Source organism: Camelus dromedarius, chromosome 18, assembly GCF_036321535.1.
Source record: "Camelus dromedarius isolate mCamDro1 chromosome 18, mCamDro1.pat, whole genome shotgun sequence".
NCBI classification, from domain to species: Eukaryota; Metazoa; Chordata; class Mammalia; order Artiodactyla; family Camelidae; genus Camelus; species Camelus dromedarius.
The window spans coordinates 44,944,332-44,963,669 of record NC_087453.1 but is presented as its reverse complement, the minus strand read 5'-3'; the positions used below and the strand labels follow the sequence as shown (position 1 = coordinate 44,963,669).

At 49.3% G+C, this 19,338-nt stretch overlaps 1 protein-coding gene across 2 annotated transcripts in view; it reads right to left on the bottom strand.

Annotated features, from left to right (window-relative positions):
• Positions 1–19,338, bottom strand: part of CFAP61 (cilia and flagella associated protein 61) — a 258,634-nt gene that overhangs the window by 233,989 nt on the left and 5,307 nt on the right. For both annotated transcript variants that reach the window (XM_064475921.1, XM_064475922.1), the window contains exons 3-6: positions 8,262–8,412; positions 4,899–4,975; positions 4,018–4,085; positions 3,549–3,675 (exon numbers count right to left, since the gene is read on the bottom strand). In XM_064475921.1, the coding sequence (XP_064331991.1) occupies positions 3,549–3,675; positions 4,018–4,085; positions 4,899–4,975; positions 8,262–8,412 (423 nt within the window). The remainder of the gene's footprint in view (positions 1–3,548; positions 3,676–4,017; positions 4,086–4,898; positions 4,976–8,261; positions 8,413–19,338) is intronic.

The window sequence follows — 19,338 nt, the reverse complement described above, 5'->3', positions numbered from 1 at the left end:
GAATTGTGAGGTTTGGTTCAGGCCAGGATGAGTTCATAACACTGAAGTTTTCAAGGGTCAAGGGAAGAAAGGAAGGAGGGAAGGAGGGGAGGATGGAAGGAGGGAACGGGGGAGACCAGCGCATAACCGCCAGCCACCACACGCTTCTAGGAGCCAGCGCTGGGCTGGCACATTCTACACCTTTTCTCCGGTGACCTCCATCCCGAAATGTCACGTGGGGCATCAGTGAGGAAGCGTGCATGGACACCACTTACTTTTTTTAAAGGGAAATAAATAGCTGACTCATTTAAAATTCCTCAAGAAAATCACTGTGGATCCTACAGAAAACCCTGCAGCTCCCTCAAAGGATGAGGGACTACTCCAACTCCGTACACGCAACAGTTTAGACAGAACGGGCCAACTCCTTGAAAAACACAAACTACCAAAACCCACATTAAAAATAATAACGACTTGAATAATTCTATAGCCATTAAAGAAAATCGGGTAAAGAAAGGTCTCCCCCAACCTCCAGCCTCAACCGACCCCATTTCCAGTTCAGAGATTATCCAGATGGATGATTAAACATGTGCACGTCGAGTAGACAGGTCTCTGGGGGAGGGGGAGGGGGAGCGAATAGTTACAGCGAAGGGAGGCACATTTCCAAGTCTTTTCTTTTTTTTACTCACTAGATCACCAGTTTACTACAGAAAGATGCAGCTCAGGAGCAGTCAGATGGGACTGAGGCACAGGGCAAGGCGTGGGCAAGGGCTCAGAGGTCCCGGGTCCTCTCAGGCCCACCGCTCTCCCCAGACCTCCGCGCGCTCACCAGCCTGGAAGCTCTGTGTTTTCTTAAAGTGTGGGCAGATGTGAAACTTTTTTTTCTTGGTCAGCTTGGCAAATAGTTCATCTATTTTATTCATCTCATCTGTGTCTTTTTAAGTTTCCAAATTCAAGGCTGCCTTTTTTTGCATTCATATTACTCCATTTCCCCACAATCATTTGCCACTTTGAGTCCTTGGCTTCTGCAACACTTCTCTCCCTCCCTTCCAAGTTTGTTATCACTAACGGCTCATTTTCATCTTTCCAAACTCTGCGCTCGTCCTCTGCTTTATCCCTTTAAAATCTCCTCCTCAGCAAGATCGTCTCCTTTATTCTCACGATCTCCTCACTCATGAGGACTTGTACTTCCAAACTCTGTCCTGCCCATCTAACGCTATTGTTTCTGCTTTCAGTCAATGAATCCATCAACCCCCGAACTAGAAAACCCTGCGTCATTACGAACTCATTCTCATCCTTCAACATCTCCATCCAACTAGCAACCAAACTGCACTTTCCCTCTCAAACATTTCTTTGCAACTCTGCACCTGCCCTGATCCAGTCCCCCACCTGGATCTCCTTGTCAGGATCTCAGCCGACATCGTTCTCCGCCGACTGCTCTGTGCTCCTCCCCTCCAGGCCACCGATCACATGAAAATTGGTAATTTGTTAACATGCAGCCCAGGCCATGTCTGTCCTCTTCAGGGCTCCCTGCTGGTTTCAGGTTGAAACAGTTCTGCGTCTGCTCTCTGGGGTCGGCCCTTCCTCACGCCTGCCCACCTGCCTGGTGACAGACTTTCCAGGCGCTTTCCCGCCTCCGTGCCTTCGTCTGTTCTGTCTCTCGGGCTGAGCTCTGACTCATCCTTCCTGACCAGGTTCAAAGGCTACCTTCTCTGTGAAGCTTCTTTTCTTTTAAAATTTTTTTTTCACTGAGGAATGATAGCAGTGTAAAATGCATGGAATTAAAGAGTGCAGTTGGGTGAGTTTTGACAACTGCATACACCCAAGTCAACAGAGCGCTGTCACTCCCGGACTCCCCAGGGCCCCTCCCATGACCACTGGTCCCCTCCACCAGACACAGCCCCCGTCCTGCCCTCTGCCGCTGCAGGTTAGCCCTGGCTGCTCTGCACAGCGTCAAAGTCAAGTCAGCAGCTCCTGCTCTCTCTTCCTGTGTCCGTCTTCTTCCGTTCCGCATAAACTGTCTGAGTCTGAACACGGAGTTCGTTCCGTTTCACTGCTGAGTGGTATCCATTGTGCAGACGCACCACAGTCTGTCCACATTGAGTTGTTGATGGGCATTTAGATTTGTGGGGTGTGGGGGGTTGTATGACCCTGTCTTCATCCCTCTCTGTCCTTCCCTCTCCAAGCTACACAACATACAGTTTACTCTAGGTGGTCTCTTTCCCCCACTCAACTCTAATAAGATTAAGAATAGCATTTAATTTCCTCGGGCACCGACATGTGACCTGAGACATGCCAAGTGCTTGGTTTCCATCAGCTCATCCAATCAGGACACCAGTCCCATGCAGCAGACAGCACGCTTACACCGCTGACAGAGGGGACGCAGAGGCCGCAGAGGCCGCAGAGGCCTGGTCCTGCTCTGAGCTAACCCCTCTGGTGAGCAGTGGGACCAGGAGCAGGATCCAGACCGACCTGACGTCATCATTGCAGACTCCTAACAATTACGCCGTAACACTACATGCCTGGTAAACAGTAGGCTCTCACTTTTTAAAAATTTAGATTCAGTCCTTTCTAAAAAAAAAAACCCAGCACTCATCAAATATGTCAACGGTTAACCCCAAAGATACAACTTAGTCTCCACTGACAAAGCCAAGTAGCTGCCCTTCTGAGACGCTCTCATACGCACGCTTATTTCAGAGCAGCCATTCTAGTTTGCTCAGAACTTTGTGCATCAGAGATCTGGGAGGATGCGGCCGGACACGGCTCGGGTCCTCTTGGGCGGCTGCGGTCAGATGTCAGCTGGGTCGCAGATATGGGGTGGGGGGCGGCTCGTCCTGGCTGCACGTCCACACGGCCAGATCTCCAGCACAGTGGTCTCCGGGCGGTCAGGCCTCTCCCCCTCATTTCTTCCACGGCGAGCATCCCAGGAGAACCAGGCAGAAGCCTCCTAGCCTCCCACGTCACAGAGCATACTTCCACCATGCTGCGTGGGCTGAAGCGGTCACAATCCGTCCAGATCCATGGAGAGGGGACACAGATCCCACCCCTCCACACCACAGGAGAGCGTGCAGGATGGAAGCTGGCCTTCGCTGGAAAACAGGGCCTGCCACAGCCATCGCCCTAAGATCGCTGAACTTCAAGGCATGTAAGTGGACTTCTGATGGTAAGAGCTTCAGCTTGGAAAACTCCTCTTTGGGGTTAACAGACTCCTCATTTACCGAAAGCCAGAAAGTAGGTGGGCTTTACTGTGGAAACTAAATATGCAGATTTGTTGTTATGTCTGTTTCATTTGAAAGTGACGTCGGTGCGTAATTTCAGAGACCTTCAGGTAGAAGCACGCAGCTCTGCCGACCACACAGCACCAAGCCAGTCTCATCAGACAGCCAGCCCTGCAGGTGATGTACTCAAGGGGGACTGGAAACATCTCCAAATGAAGCAGCGCCGGGGGGGGGGGGGGCTATGAAGCCATCTACCTGAGCCATGATCGCTTACAGTGTAACCTGGCAACTTACCAGCTGTCTGTAGGGCAAGTGTCGGCGGTGACGCGCAGGCAACAGAGGCCCCAGCCTTACCTGGCTTCTCGAATGTGCAGCTGAGGGTGGTGGCTGTGCCTGTGACACACGTGTACCATGAAGTCCTCGTCACACAGCAGGCTCGGGGCGTTCCCCACTTGCTCAAACACAGTTATGAGGGTCGAGCCTAAATCACAGACAAGAAGGAATGTGGCCTCGTTTTACCGAGGAGTAACTTGAGGACCGCAGAGCCAAGGCACTTTCCACTCGGAAGTGTGCTGTAATTCTTATAATCAAATAGCACATCATCCATTTGGAACCTGGAGACCATGCTCACGTCCCATTCCCAGAAGCCCCATTTGAGAGAGATTTTTTTTTTTAATGGAGGTACTGGGGATTGAACCCAGGACCTCGTGCATGCTAAGCATGCCCTCTACCACTGAGCTCTACCCTCCCCCCAGAAGCCCCACTTTAAGCATGAATTTCCCATATAGCGGCCGGGGCCGGGGGGTGGTGCAGCGGGCCTTACCGAGGCTCATGTAGGACGGCACAATGAGAAAGATGAAGTGGAGCTCTGGCACTTCCCTAAACACGTTCCTGGCGGGAGAGAGTGGGACGGGGTCAGTACACAGCAGCCCCGTCAGCCGGCACCTGCAACGGGCGCCTCGGCTGTGGGAGGGAGGCGCTGGTGCATCCAGCGGGCTCCCCGGCTCCCTGCCTGCAGAGGCAGCAACATCTTCCCCATGGTTCCTTTTTCTCCTCTGCTTTTCTTCGGCTCCCAAACGGCCCTTTTTCTATCTGCTCCACGGAGCTGGTGAGACTCGAGGGTGCCAAGGCCACGTGGCACACCAGATTTCAGCTGATATTAACCTCTGACCTGGCATCCGGATGGTCTGGTGTGACATTACAAAGCAACCTGAAAGCTGAGGCCACCACTCTTCCCAAGTGTCTGCGCAGTCCACCCGCGGGGGCCCCCGGGGTCACGTTTCCACACCCCCTGTTACTTAGGGGGCCCCTGCAGTCTGTCACGCCAGTAAACATTTTTAAGGATAAGATTGGGGAAAATGATTTTTAGAAACACCTAAACCCTTTATCTTTCCCTAATTCCCCCAAATTCATTCCTTTAAAATGACCTGTTTTCCTCCAACGATAGCAGTTGGGGGCATGTGTGGAAGGCGCGTCATTCAAAGGAAGGATGGCTTCCTTTCAGAAATACACGCTATTCAAAGTAAATGCTTTAATAGAGCTGCAAGTGACAAGCAGATTGAACACCTCAAAGAATTCCATGTCCTTTAAAAATATTTTTTAACCCTCCACAGGGATAAAGACATCCACACATTTCTGTCTATAGGGGGCTGCCAGCTCACCCCGCCCCCAGGTGTCACCGTCTGCAAGGCTGCAGCCACTCACCGAATAATCTCTTTGCAGCAGCCGACAGAATACTCATCCACGGCCACAAAGAGGTGCATGAACAGCGTGTTCAGAGGCTGTGGAAGAAGAGAGGATGAGACTGAGTCAGCATTCAGGCTGTCGGAGCAGGGCAGGGGCGGGAGGAGGGTGGAGGGGCAGCCACAGCACCGAGCTGCCTGGTTCCTGGGGACGGTATTTTACATCTAAAGTGAGGAGATGCCCAGGCAGGGTTCGAGCTGCTCTCTGTCCTCCCAGTCCAGAATTTTTCAAGGAAACAGGGATCTTAATGAGTTCAGCATATCCAGCCCTCCCCGCTGCCCTCACTACCGGCCACGGGCGGGGTTGCGCGAGCGAGGTAATGAAATCGATTATTAACTCAGTGGCCTTGTCCGCGGGGTGTCTCTGCCAAGTGACAGACAATCACCCTTCCCCAGAGCCTCTTGAGTCAGCAGCTGCTGCTCTATTCAAGGAACACGACGGAAAGACTCATGAATCTGGAGGATGGAAGGTAGGCGCCATGTTAGAAATCCAGTGGCTTGTTTTGTTCAACAATCCGAATCAGAATCAGATACCACTTTCCGGATCCAGAAAACCTGGGAGCAGAGAACTCACAGGAGCATAAGTCTAACATGACTTTCGGGTTAAATCTTCTGAGTTTTTAAAGAGTTCTGCCCCTAAACTTCTGAAGACTTCTTAAGTGGTTAGTAATGAGAACTGCTCCAGACATCCACACGTTGGTCTGTTCGGCTCAGACCCTCATGTTTAGGGGCAAATCCTCAAATGCTGGCACTCCTGCAAACGTAAAGTGGCTGAGTGCTGAGGGCAGTGCCTGCACCTGACCCGGACAACAGGCGCGCTGTCTGTGTCTCGTTTTCTGAGCAGTCTTATACACGGCCTTGGGCGACCCCTTTCACACCGCGTGCCTTGGTCTTCCCTCTGGCGGGGTGGCAGGTGCCTTGGGAACGCTCACAAGGAGTGTTTATCAGGCATAAAATGGTGAGAGAAGAATCATGAGTTTGGTTCAGCAGCCTGAAAACTCCCCCAAGGCAAATAACACGAACCCCAAAGTCCAAAAAACAACAGCGACAGTGCAGGTGGCAGGAATGTGGGTGCTTCCCACAGACTGACTCCCCTAATCCCACAGAACCGGCTTTACATTCTAAACAGGACGAGCCTTAGGAGTACACGGCTTGTTACTTGGCTGATTTAGCTCCTCAATTCTCTCTTCCATCAAACATATTATAGTTCACTGGTTATTCCTTGGCTTTATGATAAAACTCATCACTTCAGTGGCAGATGCCCCTGGAGTAGGTAATATATTAAGCCTTAAGGCTCTACACCAATGCTGTCTAATAGGAAATAATTCAAGTCACAAATGCTCAGCATATATGTGATTTTAAACTTTCTAGTAGACATATAAAGAAAGGAGCAAGGATAAACAGGTGAAATTAATTTTAATATATTTTATTTAACCTAATATATTCAATTTATTAGCCTTTAAGAAGTAGTCAACATAAAACTTGTCAATGAGTTATTTTACACTCTTTTTGGAACCGAGCAGGACCCTATCGGGGTCTTCCTGGGACAGACATATCCTCTGCTGCAGCTCCTCTCTGAACTACCCAGATAATAGTATCTCATGTATACACCCTGAGTTTTTCAGATGCTAAAACCACCACCAAATGGAAGAAATTAACTACTTAATGATCATGAGCAGTGGCCCCCCGGACCTTCTGGTGCCTAGGGGTTGATAGTGTTGACCGCCCTATTATCCCTACATCAGCCAATCAGAGAACTGTGCACAGCTGATCACTACCCAGGGCCACCCCTCCCTCACTTGGCCTTTAAAAATGCTTTATTGAAACCATTAGGAGGGGGCAGGGTTTGGGGTTTGGGCGCACAAGCCACCTGTCCTCCTTGCTCGGCCCTGCAATAAACTTTTCTCTGCTCCAAACTCCGACTGTCCAGTTTGTTTGGCCTCAACGTGTGTCCGGCACACGAACTGCATTTGGTACGGTTTTTTTCCTACTAAGTATTTGATGTCCGTGTATACGTTACCCTAACAGCTCAGCTCAATCAAACGAGCCACATTTCAAGCGCTCAAGAGCTACGTGTGGCTGGTGGCCACCTTACCAGACAGTCTACCTCTGTACTGCTCTAGGAAGTAGTTTTAAAGAAGCACTCTTAAGAGAACAGTTTATGAAGAACGGTGTTAATTTATAATTTTCAAAAAGGTAAAATCATGACCCATAATGCAAATACCATATGCACGTATCAGAGATTGATTCAACCCATCAATTTGGGAGGCAACTAGCGAGATGATAAAAAAAAAAAAAAAAAAAAAAAAAACAGCGATTCCCTGCCCTCGAGAGGCGGGCTTCAGGCAGTTTGACGAGGGAACGTTGTAAGATTGTGGGGTTAGATACAAAAGAGGTCCTGTCCCCCTGGGCCAGAAACTGTAGCCTTTGAGGTTATCTCCTCCACCAGACAGAAGCCATTTACATCTCAAACAGACAAAAATCGACAATTTAATCAGTGTTCCTACGGAATTGGAAAACAGCCCAGTCAACGGAAAATCGCTCAAAGGTACAAGCACTGCCTGAAAGGCTCTTTTTGGTGCATTTCCACGTTGGAGATAATTTTCCTGACAGTGGTAACGGGGAGCGCAGAGCCCAGGGGACGAGCGGGAGGCAGCATCTCCCTGACCAGATGTGGACGGCGCGGGGCGGGGCCTGTTTGCGCGCATGCGCGAACGCGCTCATTCCGGCCACCTGCGTTCCCCCGGCTGCAGGGAGGACAAGCTCCGGAGCTCCGCCGACAGGCACAGCCTGTCTCTCTGCAGCAGCTGGAGCCAGATGCTGGCCTGGCTCTGACAGGCCGAGGGCAGAGACAGCTCAGACTTGGCACCAGCTACCAAAGCCCAAGTCCCTGGGAACCGCTGGTTCATCAACAGGTTGTCTGTAACGTGTCCACTGCTAGAAGACATCAGATGAGCCAGAGTCCACGAGGGCACTTTGAAAATTACAGAGCATGACTTGGATCTGAGGCTCTGTTGCCTTTTTCGGGGGCAAATGTGTAAATGGCAAGAGCCCTCCCAGCAGGCCGGAGGCTTTGGAGACCTGGGAAGCCACGTCCTGACCCTCCCGCTAATTCCTTGCGCCCTCCCGGTCCTCCACCGAGGCCTCCTGCTCTCAGACCCCCCCTTCCCTCCCCACCAGCTAATTCCATTTCTGTCCATCATGTCTTATACTTTCTGTTGTGAGTTTTGAACTGCTCAGTCTACAAACTAGAAAGATATATATGCAAACATTTCCCCCTGCAAAATCCAGGCTGTTCTAAGGAGGAAGGTGCGTGGTTACTTACTGTGCACGGAATTTCACTGTCCAGCTCCCGGAACACGGACACCCAGTCATGCTGCTGGGCAATATTCCAGTTGGGATAGTCCAGAAAGGTGGCCTGGGCCATGATCTCCTCCTTGTCATTGTGGAGGGTAATGGCAAGGTTTGCCTTTTCCCTGTGGAAACAATGTGAATTGCACACATGAAGACGATACCAAAAGGGAGGTGGAGAAGGTGTCGTTGTCTCCCACCTTTGGCCACTGGAACTTGGCAACCACGGCGTAAGGTATGATAACCGTTGGGAGAGAGGGGAGCGATTTGGCAGCAGCCCTGGGAGTGCATCTTTCAGGACATCTAGTGTAATCAACGGCACTTCCACCGAAAATGACATTTCATTAGAAAGGTGTTACGTTTATGATACGAAGCATCCAATACCCTTCCCTGGGAGGCGGAATGGGCAAGTCGTCTGACTGCAGGTTTTCCCCTCCTCTCCACGTTGCCAGTTCCACTGTGTGGGCCTGAACATGCACAGTTAGGTCGGCCAACTGTCCCCGTTTGTCTGGGACTGAGAAGGTGCCCAGGACATCGGACTGTCGGTGCTAAAACCAGAAAAGCCATCAGTAAACTGGGATGGGTTGGTCACCTCCCCACAGCAGCAGTGCTTGGGGTGGGGGTCCTTGGGCCTGGTGCACCCCTGGTGGAGTCCCCCGGGGCTGAGGGGGTGACTTCCTGTGAGACGGGACAGTGGCTGTTGCTGGCTGTCGGCACTGAGACTGACATCCCAAGCACAGGGTTTCCGAAAGGTACCCCCTGTTGGTACCTGAGGTGATCGGACTCGAAACATGCAGAGCAATTTTTGTTTTAAATGTTATATCTTCATTTTTATAGTCACCTTCCATTTACAAGAGGGGATACCAGTTTTCCATTTATGATAGCGATGTAATTTTTTACTGAAATACTTATTTAAGCCAAAAGTGAATTATTTTAAAGAAAATAATTAAATACAAGAAGTGCATGTGTGTGAGAGAGAGCTGAGAATTTAGCCCACCTCGGTCAGTATTTTAAACCACTTTGTCCAAATCCTGAGCCCAAGCCCCTGGGCTAATGGTTCTACTGGAATCCGAGCACCTGCAGTACCACCGGATCCAGCTGCAGCGATGGGGACCCTGAGGGTCTTGTAAAGTGGAGCCGACTGGGTGAGTTGATAAAGACGAGGTCCTCCTACTCTTACTCTGCTGGCTGTACCAAAGGGGCATCCTGAAGGTCCCTCCCAAGGGCTGCCCCGTGGCGTGGCCTGTCATGACAGCAGGAGTGGTGACTTAGAGACAGCACGCCATTTACTATGTGGACAACCACTTGTATGTAACTTGAAATGCAATTTTCATTTTCTCAGCTGAATGGAATCTACTGGTGTTCTAAGTTGGAGAAAGAGAGATTTAAATGTTCCTTCAAAAAGCAAAGAATGCAGAAGTTATCCATATTCCTATTAAGGAGACCAGGAGAAAAGACAGCATACGACCACAGAGGAGAGGCGAGGGGGAAGCTAGAGAAAAAGTCATGTGCACTTCCCAGCGAGGTTTCTGCTGGAGACTGATGCGGCATCAGTGCAATCGGAAGTAGGAAACACAGCAGGGAGAGAAAAATAATTTGGAAAAAAATCACCCTTGATACTACCTCCTATTAATAACTGACCACTGTCCTTATTTTGGCGGCCATCTCACTAGACTTACCTTTCTTTTTTGAGTGTAGTTATACATTGCTGTGCACTTTGTGCATCTATAAAAATGGAATCCCATAACCCATACTGTTTGTAGCCTGCTTTTCTCCACTTGTTGGCAGAACATTATCCTAGAGCTGTTCAGCAGAAAGCGGACTCTCAGACACGTGCATTTCCTGTGCTTATTTTCATAAACCAGTTCACTTTTGGCTTAAATAAGTCCATTTCAATAAAAAAAAAATTACATCACTATCATAAGTGGAAAACCAGTATGCCTTTCTATAAATAGAAGGTAACTATAAAAATGAAGATATAACATTTAAAATAAAAATTGCTCTGCACGTGTCCAGTCAAATCACCTCGGGTACCACCAGAGGGTACGTCTGGGAAACACTGTGCTTGGGATGTCAGTCTCAGTGCTGACAGCCACCAGCCACCATCCCCTCTCATAGGAAGTCACACCCCTCAGCCCCGGGGGACTCCACCAGGGGTGCACCCGGCCCAAGGGCCCCACGCAAGCACAGCACCTGCCTGCCCTCAGGTACCGAGAACACCGAATCCATACGGGGTGCTCCTCAGTGGGAGGAGGTAGCCCCCAGCTTCTCCCATCTGACTCACTGAGGACCCTTCCCCTCGTTCCACTCCAGGAGGGCTCCCCCCAGCTCCTGGTTCCCTGGGCTCCTCTGCTCTGGGTTCCTGGAGCCACGACCTAAGATTCATGCTGAGAGTCCTGACTCTAATTCAGATGAGAAAAGGCCCAGGGCAAGGGAGCCCGCTCACGTCATTGACAGTGGTGGAGGGGGAGGTGGGCAAAGCTGGGACCAGGCAGACGCCATCCCCTCAGGGAAGCCTGGGAGACGTGTTCCTGGAATCCCAATTTGAACTTGAAATGCATTTGCCCACGAGAACCTAGGGTGGGAGTTGTGTTCTGTACTGCAATTAGCGCAGCACTGTACCACACAGACGTCATAGATTAAATAGGCTTTTGTGGGTGGGCCTGGGAAGACAGCCACGAATAACTCTGTTTCAATGGGAAAATGCACCACAATTTCCAAGGAGCTGACCGCAAAATGTAACTTTTGCAGCACATCCTTCTGAATATGTAGTTTCCACTTCTTACTTCCTCTTAGCCATTAGGTCCTCTACAGGACAGATAAGTCATCGTGGGAGCAGGAGAGGGCGAGGGAGGGCAAAAAGGTAGTGGAGAAGGTTTGTTTCTTTAAAGCTGGCTTAGAATTATTTGCAATAAGCCAAATCCAAACCAAGGAGCCGTTTTCTTAAAAAATACACACACATGTATGTATTTCATACAAAATATATTAAAGCTCAAAGATACTATAAACAATTGAAATCAGAGTTCTTTTCATTAGAGCAATATTTCATTTACTCAATTGGTTTAAGGAATTTTCCAAGTTCAGTCAAAACTCGTTTTACTTAACTGTACTTGATGGAAAGCTCGGTGAGTCCGTGCCCCCAGTTTCTGCTGGTTAAGCAGTGTGAGTGAAGCTGGGCTGAGAGTCCCCTTCTGTCCCACACCCTGAACCGCAGTCGTCGTGGCTGCCACTCCCCCCTCCCCATAAAACCGAGCAGGGTTTTTAGGTGAGACCAGTCTTAACTCATTCCTGTATCTCTGTGACAGAGCCAGCGGCCAGTAAAATGAAAATGAATAAACTAGAAAAGAAAACGCCAGTTTTAGAAGCGCCGGGAAGAAGGGCCTCCGAGCCCGAGGTCGGGCCCCGCGGGGATGGAGTTACTAGTGTGAAGGTGGCGGCCACCCTGGCAGGGAGCAGGGTGGCTGTTTTGGGAGCCCCAGGACACCAACCAAAATGTAAATTTACTTTTACTTCCGAAAATACACTGGCTTCAAGCACAGGTCTCCACGTTTTCAGTTATGAGGATCCCATTTTAACATTCAAAAAAAACCCTCACTTCTCCCCTGCCTCACCGTGTAAGCTGTGCTCTTCATGACCGCCAATTCAGGAGCTACGGAAGGGCCTTAGCCACGTGGGCTCCAGGACCCAGCAGGGCGGGCAGCTCGCCTTTGGAAACAACGCGCTGGCGAGAACGTTCGGGTAACGAGCACCTGCCCGTGGACAGGATTTGCGGAAGCAGACGTGTGGAAGTTCCTGAACAAAATCTGTAGGTCTGCAGACAGGCCCCCGCTGCAACCCGCGCCTTCACCCCGCATTCCGCCTTCCGCGCACCGGCTGAGAGGACGCGCCCTGGGCGGCGCGACCGCGCGGTCACGTGCGCGGCCGGGCCCCCTGACCTGCGCGCGTCAGCCCCGGAGCCGCAGTCAGAGCCGCGCGGTGGCGCACGGGCCGGGCGTCTCCTGTGTTTCCGCAGGGAAACGTACTCACGCGGGAGAGATTCAAAGGGCTCCGCGCGGCAGGCGGTGAGTGAGAGGCCGCCGGGGCTCCTGGCCCCCAGCTCAGCGCCGCCAGCCTCCCCTCCCACCGCCGTCGGCAGCGTTTCTCGGGACCGCGTGCCGGGGACGGAATTCCCCTGCGCGCCTGGGCAGGGCCTCCTCCTGCTCTGCGGGCCGGGGAGGAGGGTGCTGGGAGCCCGCCTCCCTCCAGCCCTAGTCCCTGCTCCCTTGTAGCCAGAGCCAGAGGGCCTGGGAGGCTCCCGCAGCTCCTGCTGGGAGCCGGTCCCACTGCACTGCACCCAACAGTTGTTTTCACTGCCCCACTCATCCTGCAAACTAGGCACAAGTGTCCGTTCCACAGAGGACGAAGCTAAGGTTTAGGGGATTGAGTGACTTACGCACAGTTGTTTCTCACGGCAAGTCCATGTGCCCGAGGCACAGGGAGGCCAAGCAAACCGGAACGTCGGAGTGTGGAACAGAGAAAAGTTTATCGCAGGGCCGCGCGAGGACTGGGTGGCTCACACCCAGGAAAATCCCAAACTCCCGGAGGAGTTTCAGCAAAGCCTTTTTAAAGGCCTGGTGAGGGAGGGGGCTCGCAGGGCAGGTGATCAGCTGTGCACAATCCTCTGATTGGCTGATGGTGCTCAGTCCTTAGGCGCCAGAAGGTCTGGGTCCTGCATGTTTATGATCATCAAGTAGCGAATTCCATTCCCTGGTGGGTTTAGCATCTGGTCAGGATATGCATCAGATGCTGCTAACTGAGCACTTCAGAAAGGAGCTAACGCAGAGGCTATGTGGAAAGGGTCTGCCCAGGGAAGGCCCCATAGCGTCTGCCCGGTTACACAGTCACACGGCTAGTAGTCCATTCATTCATTCATGCAACAAACATTTATTGAACATCTACCAAGTGCTAAGCCTTGTTCCCAGGCTCTGGAGGTATAGCAGGGAACAGGCAAAACCCCCACTCTTGTGAGTTTTCCAGAAAAAGTAAAATGCATAGAATGTCAGGGGGTGGTAAGTACGATAGAGAAAAACAAGGGGGAGAGGATGTACTTCGTGTGCAGGGGTGCCCCAGGAGGAGGCAGTGTGCATTTGAGCTTGGACGGAGAGAAAGTAACCAGAGGGTGAGGCACGAACGTGCCTGGGGCGCAGCAGGAAAAGTAAAGGGAGTCAGTGTGGTTCAAGGGAGATGAGGTCCGAGGGGAAAAGTGTGGTCTCCGCACAGCTCGGGGCAGGGAGTGGCAGACCAACGCAGGGCTTTGAGCAGAAGCACGACACAATCCAACCAGTGTCAGTAATGTCACTCTGGCTGCTTCGTTGAGAACAGTTTGGTGCAGCAGAAGGGAGGAGGGGCGAGGGTGACTTCAAGGTGGAAGCAGGGGGGACCACTGAGGGCGCCGGGGTAATACTCAAGCCAGGATGCTGGTGCCCCAGACCGGGGGGAGCGGGGCGGGTAGCAGTGAGGTGGGAGGAGAGGCCAGGTCCCGGGAGTGTGAAGGTGGAGTTGACGGCCGTTGCTGGTGTGGGGCGTGAGAGAAAGACAGAGAGGACGACACCAGGGTGTTCGGTGTGAGCAACTGGAAGGACGCAGTGGCCGTCATTACTGAGATGGGGCAGGTGTGGGCAGAGTCGTTTGCAGGCAGGTGAAGACAACGCCAGGTCGGAACTACCTACTAGGTTTCCAAAGGGTGACTTCCACCAGGAAGCTGGATGAGTGAGCTGGGAATACAGGCTGTTCGATGTTTTTCACATGTGAGTCGTCAGTTCACGCAGAATTGTCTGGCGGTTTTTGGTGTGACATGAGGCTGCTGTTTACATATATTCTCCTTTCCGTGTGGATGACAGATTGTCCCGGCACCAATATCGTGGGGTACACCCTTTCCCCACTGGCTTCGACATCATGCTGTCTCTGTCACTGTCATCGTCAAGTTCTCATAGGTGTGTGGCTCTGTTTCTGGGATCTCTTCTGTGGCCCAAGTCTTTGGCCTTGGTCATGACAGCACTGTCCTAATTACGAGCCTTTAGGTGGGCAAGTCTTCCCACCGTCTTCCAGATTGCTCTGGCCCTTTGCTCTGCCATGTAAATTTACACCCATATTACCAACTTAAATAATCTTGTTACTGGACTTTGATTAGGTGAAGAATTCACTTCTTTATGATACTGCATCTTTGGATCCAAGAATACGGTACACCTCTTCCTTTCTTCAGGTCTTCTCTAATGCCTTTCAATAAAATTTGATAACATAACCCATAAAAGGCTTGGAGCTACTTTCGTCAGTCTTACCGTTAGGTATTTTATACTCTTTGGCATGCGTGGAAATCGTATCTTCTTTTAAAAAATGTATAAATCGTATCTTCTTTTAAAATGTTTTCTAATCGTTCATTGCTACTATATAAAGATGCAGTTAGTCTTTGGTTAATGACTTAGCAGCCAGCAACTTTAAATGTTTGCACAAATTCTAATGATTTGTTTGCACATTCCTTCTGATTTCCTACATACAGAATGTGTCATCTGCAAATAATATGTTTTCTTTCTTCCTTTCAGATCCTAACACTTCTCTAAAATTTGTTTTTCTCTCTTACTGCAACAGTGAGGCTCTCCAGTTCAGTGCTGAACAGAAGTCCTGACAGCAGGCCTCGTCATCCTGCTCCTTAAGGCAAGAGGGGTTCTTTTAATATTTTATCTTGTCATTATGTACTGTGTGTGTTCAGGGTTTTTACAGACACTTATAGCAAGCAGGTTATGGGAGCTGCCTTATATTCTTATTTTATTGAGAGTTATGTAAGAAGAAATGTTGAATTTTATCAAATGTCTGTATTTATTGCTATGATTATATACTTGTTCTCCTTCAGTCTGTGCACGTGGCGAAGTAATCAGTGTTCTGATTGGTTAATGCATTGTTAGGTTCACTTCCTAATGTTTTGTTTAGAATTTTTGCATTTACAATCGTGAACAAGATCAGATGTAACTTCCATCTCTCGTTCTGTGTGAGATTAACAGTTCACCTCTCTCTCCTGTACTGCCTCCCTCTGGTTTTGGTCTTAACCTGACGCTGGCCTCATAACGTGAATTAAAGAGTGTTCTCTGTCTTTCTGCTCCCAGGAAGTTTCATTTGGTGGAGATGTACCTAACCCTTGAACGCGTGGTACAGTTAGCTTGTAAAGGCTGTTGTATCTGCTATTTTAGTGGTGGGAGGACTTAAAATTACCAATTCAATTTTTTTAATGGGTTTCTATCACTTTTAAAATTGACTTTAGGAAAATACATTTTTCTAGAAATTTATTCTTTCATCCACATCTTCAGAATTTTTGGCATGAAGTTTTTTATATAGGTCCCCCATCCCTTCAAGTCCAAAAAGCCCTGAAAACCAGAACGTTATCTTATGCAGATAAGCTGGCAGCAGCCAAATCAGACAAGGAGTGGCATGAGGTTACTCTACGGTCTTCACCCCGGTTAGAGAACATCTCCACGCGTCTGTCACGCAGACATTAGTGTGTGTGAGCTGGGGAGCCACTCCAGCCCTTGCTGGCGGAGTAAATGCACAGAATGGATTTTTAACATCCTGCAATCGGAAACGCTGCTGAGAGCCTCGGTCTGGGGGCTGTGGACTTGCAATATCTTTACTACCTGCTCAGGCTGCCACATGTCACTTGTCCTCTTCACACTACACTTTTCAAAAATGTGACAGTCTTTCTTTTCTTCTTGATGAATCTCGTCAGGGCTTTTCTGAGAAGTTGCACCTTGTTAAAGAAGCGACTGCAGGCTCTGCTGATGCTCCCGGGACGCTTCCCTTCTGTCTCACGGACACTTGCTCTCAGCCTTCCTTTCCTTCACTCTGTCTTCCCTGCGTCGATTCTGCTGTTTTTCGCCGAACCCAGAGGCAAGCTCAGAACCCTGTGGTGGGCCCTTCTTCTCTTCTGCAGTGAGATTTCAAGGTTACCCGTTTCCTCCGAGACCTGCTGCTCTGGGTCTTTCTACATCCAAATGACTCTGCCCTAGTGGGGCCCTGCTGTTTCACTTACTCAGGATTAAATGGGCTGGGAATTCGGCCCGAGTTCAGCGGGACTACCTGCTGGGCTGGAACCTCCACGAAGATTTCTTCACTCACACACCTTGTGCCTCAGTGCAGGTGGCTCGGATGGCCTGGGGCCTCATTTCTTGCCAGGGGCTGGGGTCCTCAGTTCTCCCCTGTGATCTGGCCTCTCCATGCGGCTTTTCCACTTGGTGACCTAAGGCTCCCCGGAGCGCAAAATCAAATGCTGCCGGGCAGAGCTGGGATTCGACTGAGGCAGGAGAGGCGCCCGGGGTTCAGGATTGGAGGCAGCACTGCCCTCGGGCTGGTGCCGGGTCAGCACCTGGTAGTGAGTGCCCAGGACGCCTCACACGGCTTGCCCTAGGCTGGGGCCCGGGCACAGCACACTTCCAGCACATTCTCTTGGGTAAGTCACAGGCCCAGGCTGATGTAAGAGGAAGGGTCTACGGGGGGTTGGGGGACAAAGAGGCACAGGGAATACGGAGGCGGAGGCGTGGGAGCCTCCGATGTCATCAACACCCACACCTGCATCGGCCGCAGCACACAAAGCTAACCTGATTTCATGTGTAGTGTGCCTGCGTAGTTGTGTGCGTAGAAAGATATATCTAATATAGAAATAGATTCTTATTTTCATTCAACTCATGTATTCCAAATGTTCTTTTTTGACTCATGACTATTTAATTTTGCATTTTTACATTTTCAAATACATGGGTATTTCTTAGTTATTTTTTGTATTGATTTCTCAGTTCATCGCACTGTTGTCGAAGAATGCATTACGTGTGATGCCAGCCACTGTGGAGGTCTACGAGGAAGTCAGTCTTTAGCCATGTTCCCATGTCTACTTGACGAGGTCACATACGCTCTCAATGTTGGGTACACTGTTCTACGTATGTCCCTCAGATCAAGGCCTTTGGTTGGGTTCTTGTTGAAATCTCTTCCATTGTAACTGACTTGCAGTTTGCTTGATCTTCCATGTATTAAGAGAGGTATATTAAGATCTCCCATTATGAGGGTGGGCATGTCTGTTTCATCTTTTGGTTCTACTGGCTTTTTGCTTTATATATTTTCCGACCGTGTCATTAGGAGCATACAGGTTTAAAGCTGTCATGCCTCCCTCAAGCACTGAAACTTTTATCATTATATAATGTCCCTCTTTATCTGCAGTGATGCTTTGTGCCCTTAAGTATATTTTGCCTGCTATTTATATAGCAACACTGGCTTTTTTTTTTTTGGCGAGGGAAGAGGGGAATGAAATTTTGGCTGGCTTCTTTTTTCACCAATACTTTAAAACCCTCCGTGACTTTATATCTTAGGTGTGTCTCATATGTAAAATATGACTGCTTTTTGTTTTGCTCTGTTTTCAGCCAATCTGTCCATTTTTATCTTTTAACTGAAAAATTTTACTCAGCTACATTTATTTTGATTACTGACATAGCTGAATTTTCTTTCTATCTTCCTATTACGTGAATTTAATATGCTCTATATGTTGTTTCTTCTTTCTTCCTCCTCTCTTGCCTTCTTTTGGGTTCAGGGTTTGTTTAAAATTTCCTGTTCCATTTCTCCCTCCATAGACCAGAACTTACAATCTCTACCCCTATCGTTATCCCTAACGTCCTCGCCACGTTAACATGTATTTCTAACAAGGTCTTTACCCTCTGCTCCAGTTATCTCTGATGTGTGACAAACCACCCCAAAGCTCAGTGGCTTAAAGCAACAACTTATTCTTATCTCCCATGGCCTTGTGGGTTGACTGGGTTTGACTGAGCAGTTTTTTGGTTGGGGTCTCTCGGGTGATGGCAGTCAGATGGTGCTTGTGGCTGAGTCATCTGAACATATGATGCCTAGAATGGCTCCACTCACACTGCAGTTGATGCTGGTTGTTGGCTGGGAGCTCGGGCCAGGCTGTCAGATGACGCACCTGCATGTGGCCACGTGACCTGAGTGTTTAACAACATGGCATCTGGGTTCCAAGAGGGAGCACTCCAAGAGCCCAGTGGAAGCTGCAGACTTATGATCTAGACTTGAAGTCACAGAGCATCACTTCCGCTGTTTCCACTGGTGACACAAGGCCTGATTCAGTGCAAGAAGGGACTACAGAGGGACTTAATGCAGGAGGTGTGGCTCATGGGCGGGTCACTTTTGAATGCTGGCAATTCCTCTTGAGCAATACCTTAAGACTACTTTCATTCTAATCACAAGACTCCCAATTTACCTATTTTTGTTCTGTATTTTATGTAACTTATTATTTATGTCTTATAACTTACTGTTTATATTTAATATCTATGTTAGATTAGTCAGTGTTACTGTTTTGTACAAGTTAGATCTTCTCTGAGATTTACCCACATATTTGCACATATTTTTGTTGATGTTCCTTCTTTTATCTTGTTTTTTCCAGCTGAGAGTCATCCTTCTGCCTGCTGTGCATTCCGAGGAATTTCCTTAATTCAGAGTTCACTGGTAAACTAACTGGTAACCCAGTTTTTGTTTGTCTAAAAATACATCCATTTTCCCCTAGGTATTGAAAAATCATTTCACGGGGTATATGATTCTAGTTTAATGTTATTTTCTCCCCAGTACTGAAGACGTTCCACTGTCTTCCGGGCACCACTGTTGCTACTGAAAAGTCATCATTAGTCTAACCTCTGGTTGTGTGCAGGTCAGTTATCTCTTCTCTATGGTTGTTTTTCAGACATCCTCTTTAGCTTTGGTGTCTTCCTGCTTCATCCTCACGTGGTTAGTTGTAGAATTTTCTGTGTATTTATCCTCTTTGGGATTTATTGGGCTTTCTGTAAGAACTGGTGCTTTTCAACAATTCTGGAAAGTTCTCAGCCATTATCTCTTCAAATACTGACTTCCACTTCCTGTTATCTCCTTTTAGAAGTCTGTTTAGACCTAGTCATTAAATATTCCATCCTTATCTTTTTGTCACTGTCTCTTTGTGCTGAATTCTAGGTAATTTATTAGCATTGATACTCCAGTTCACT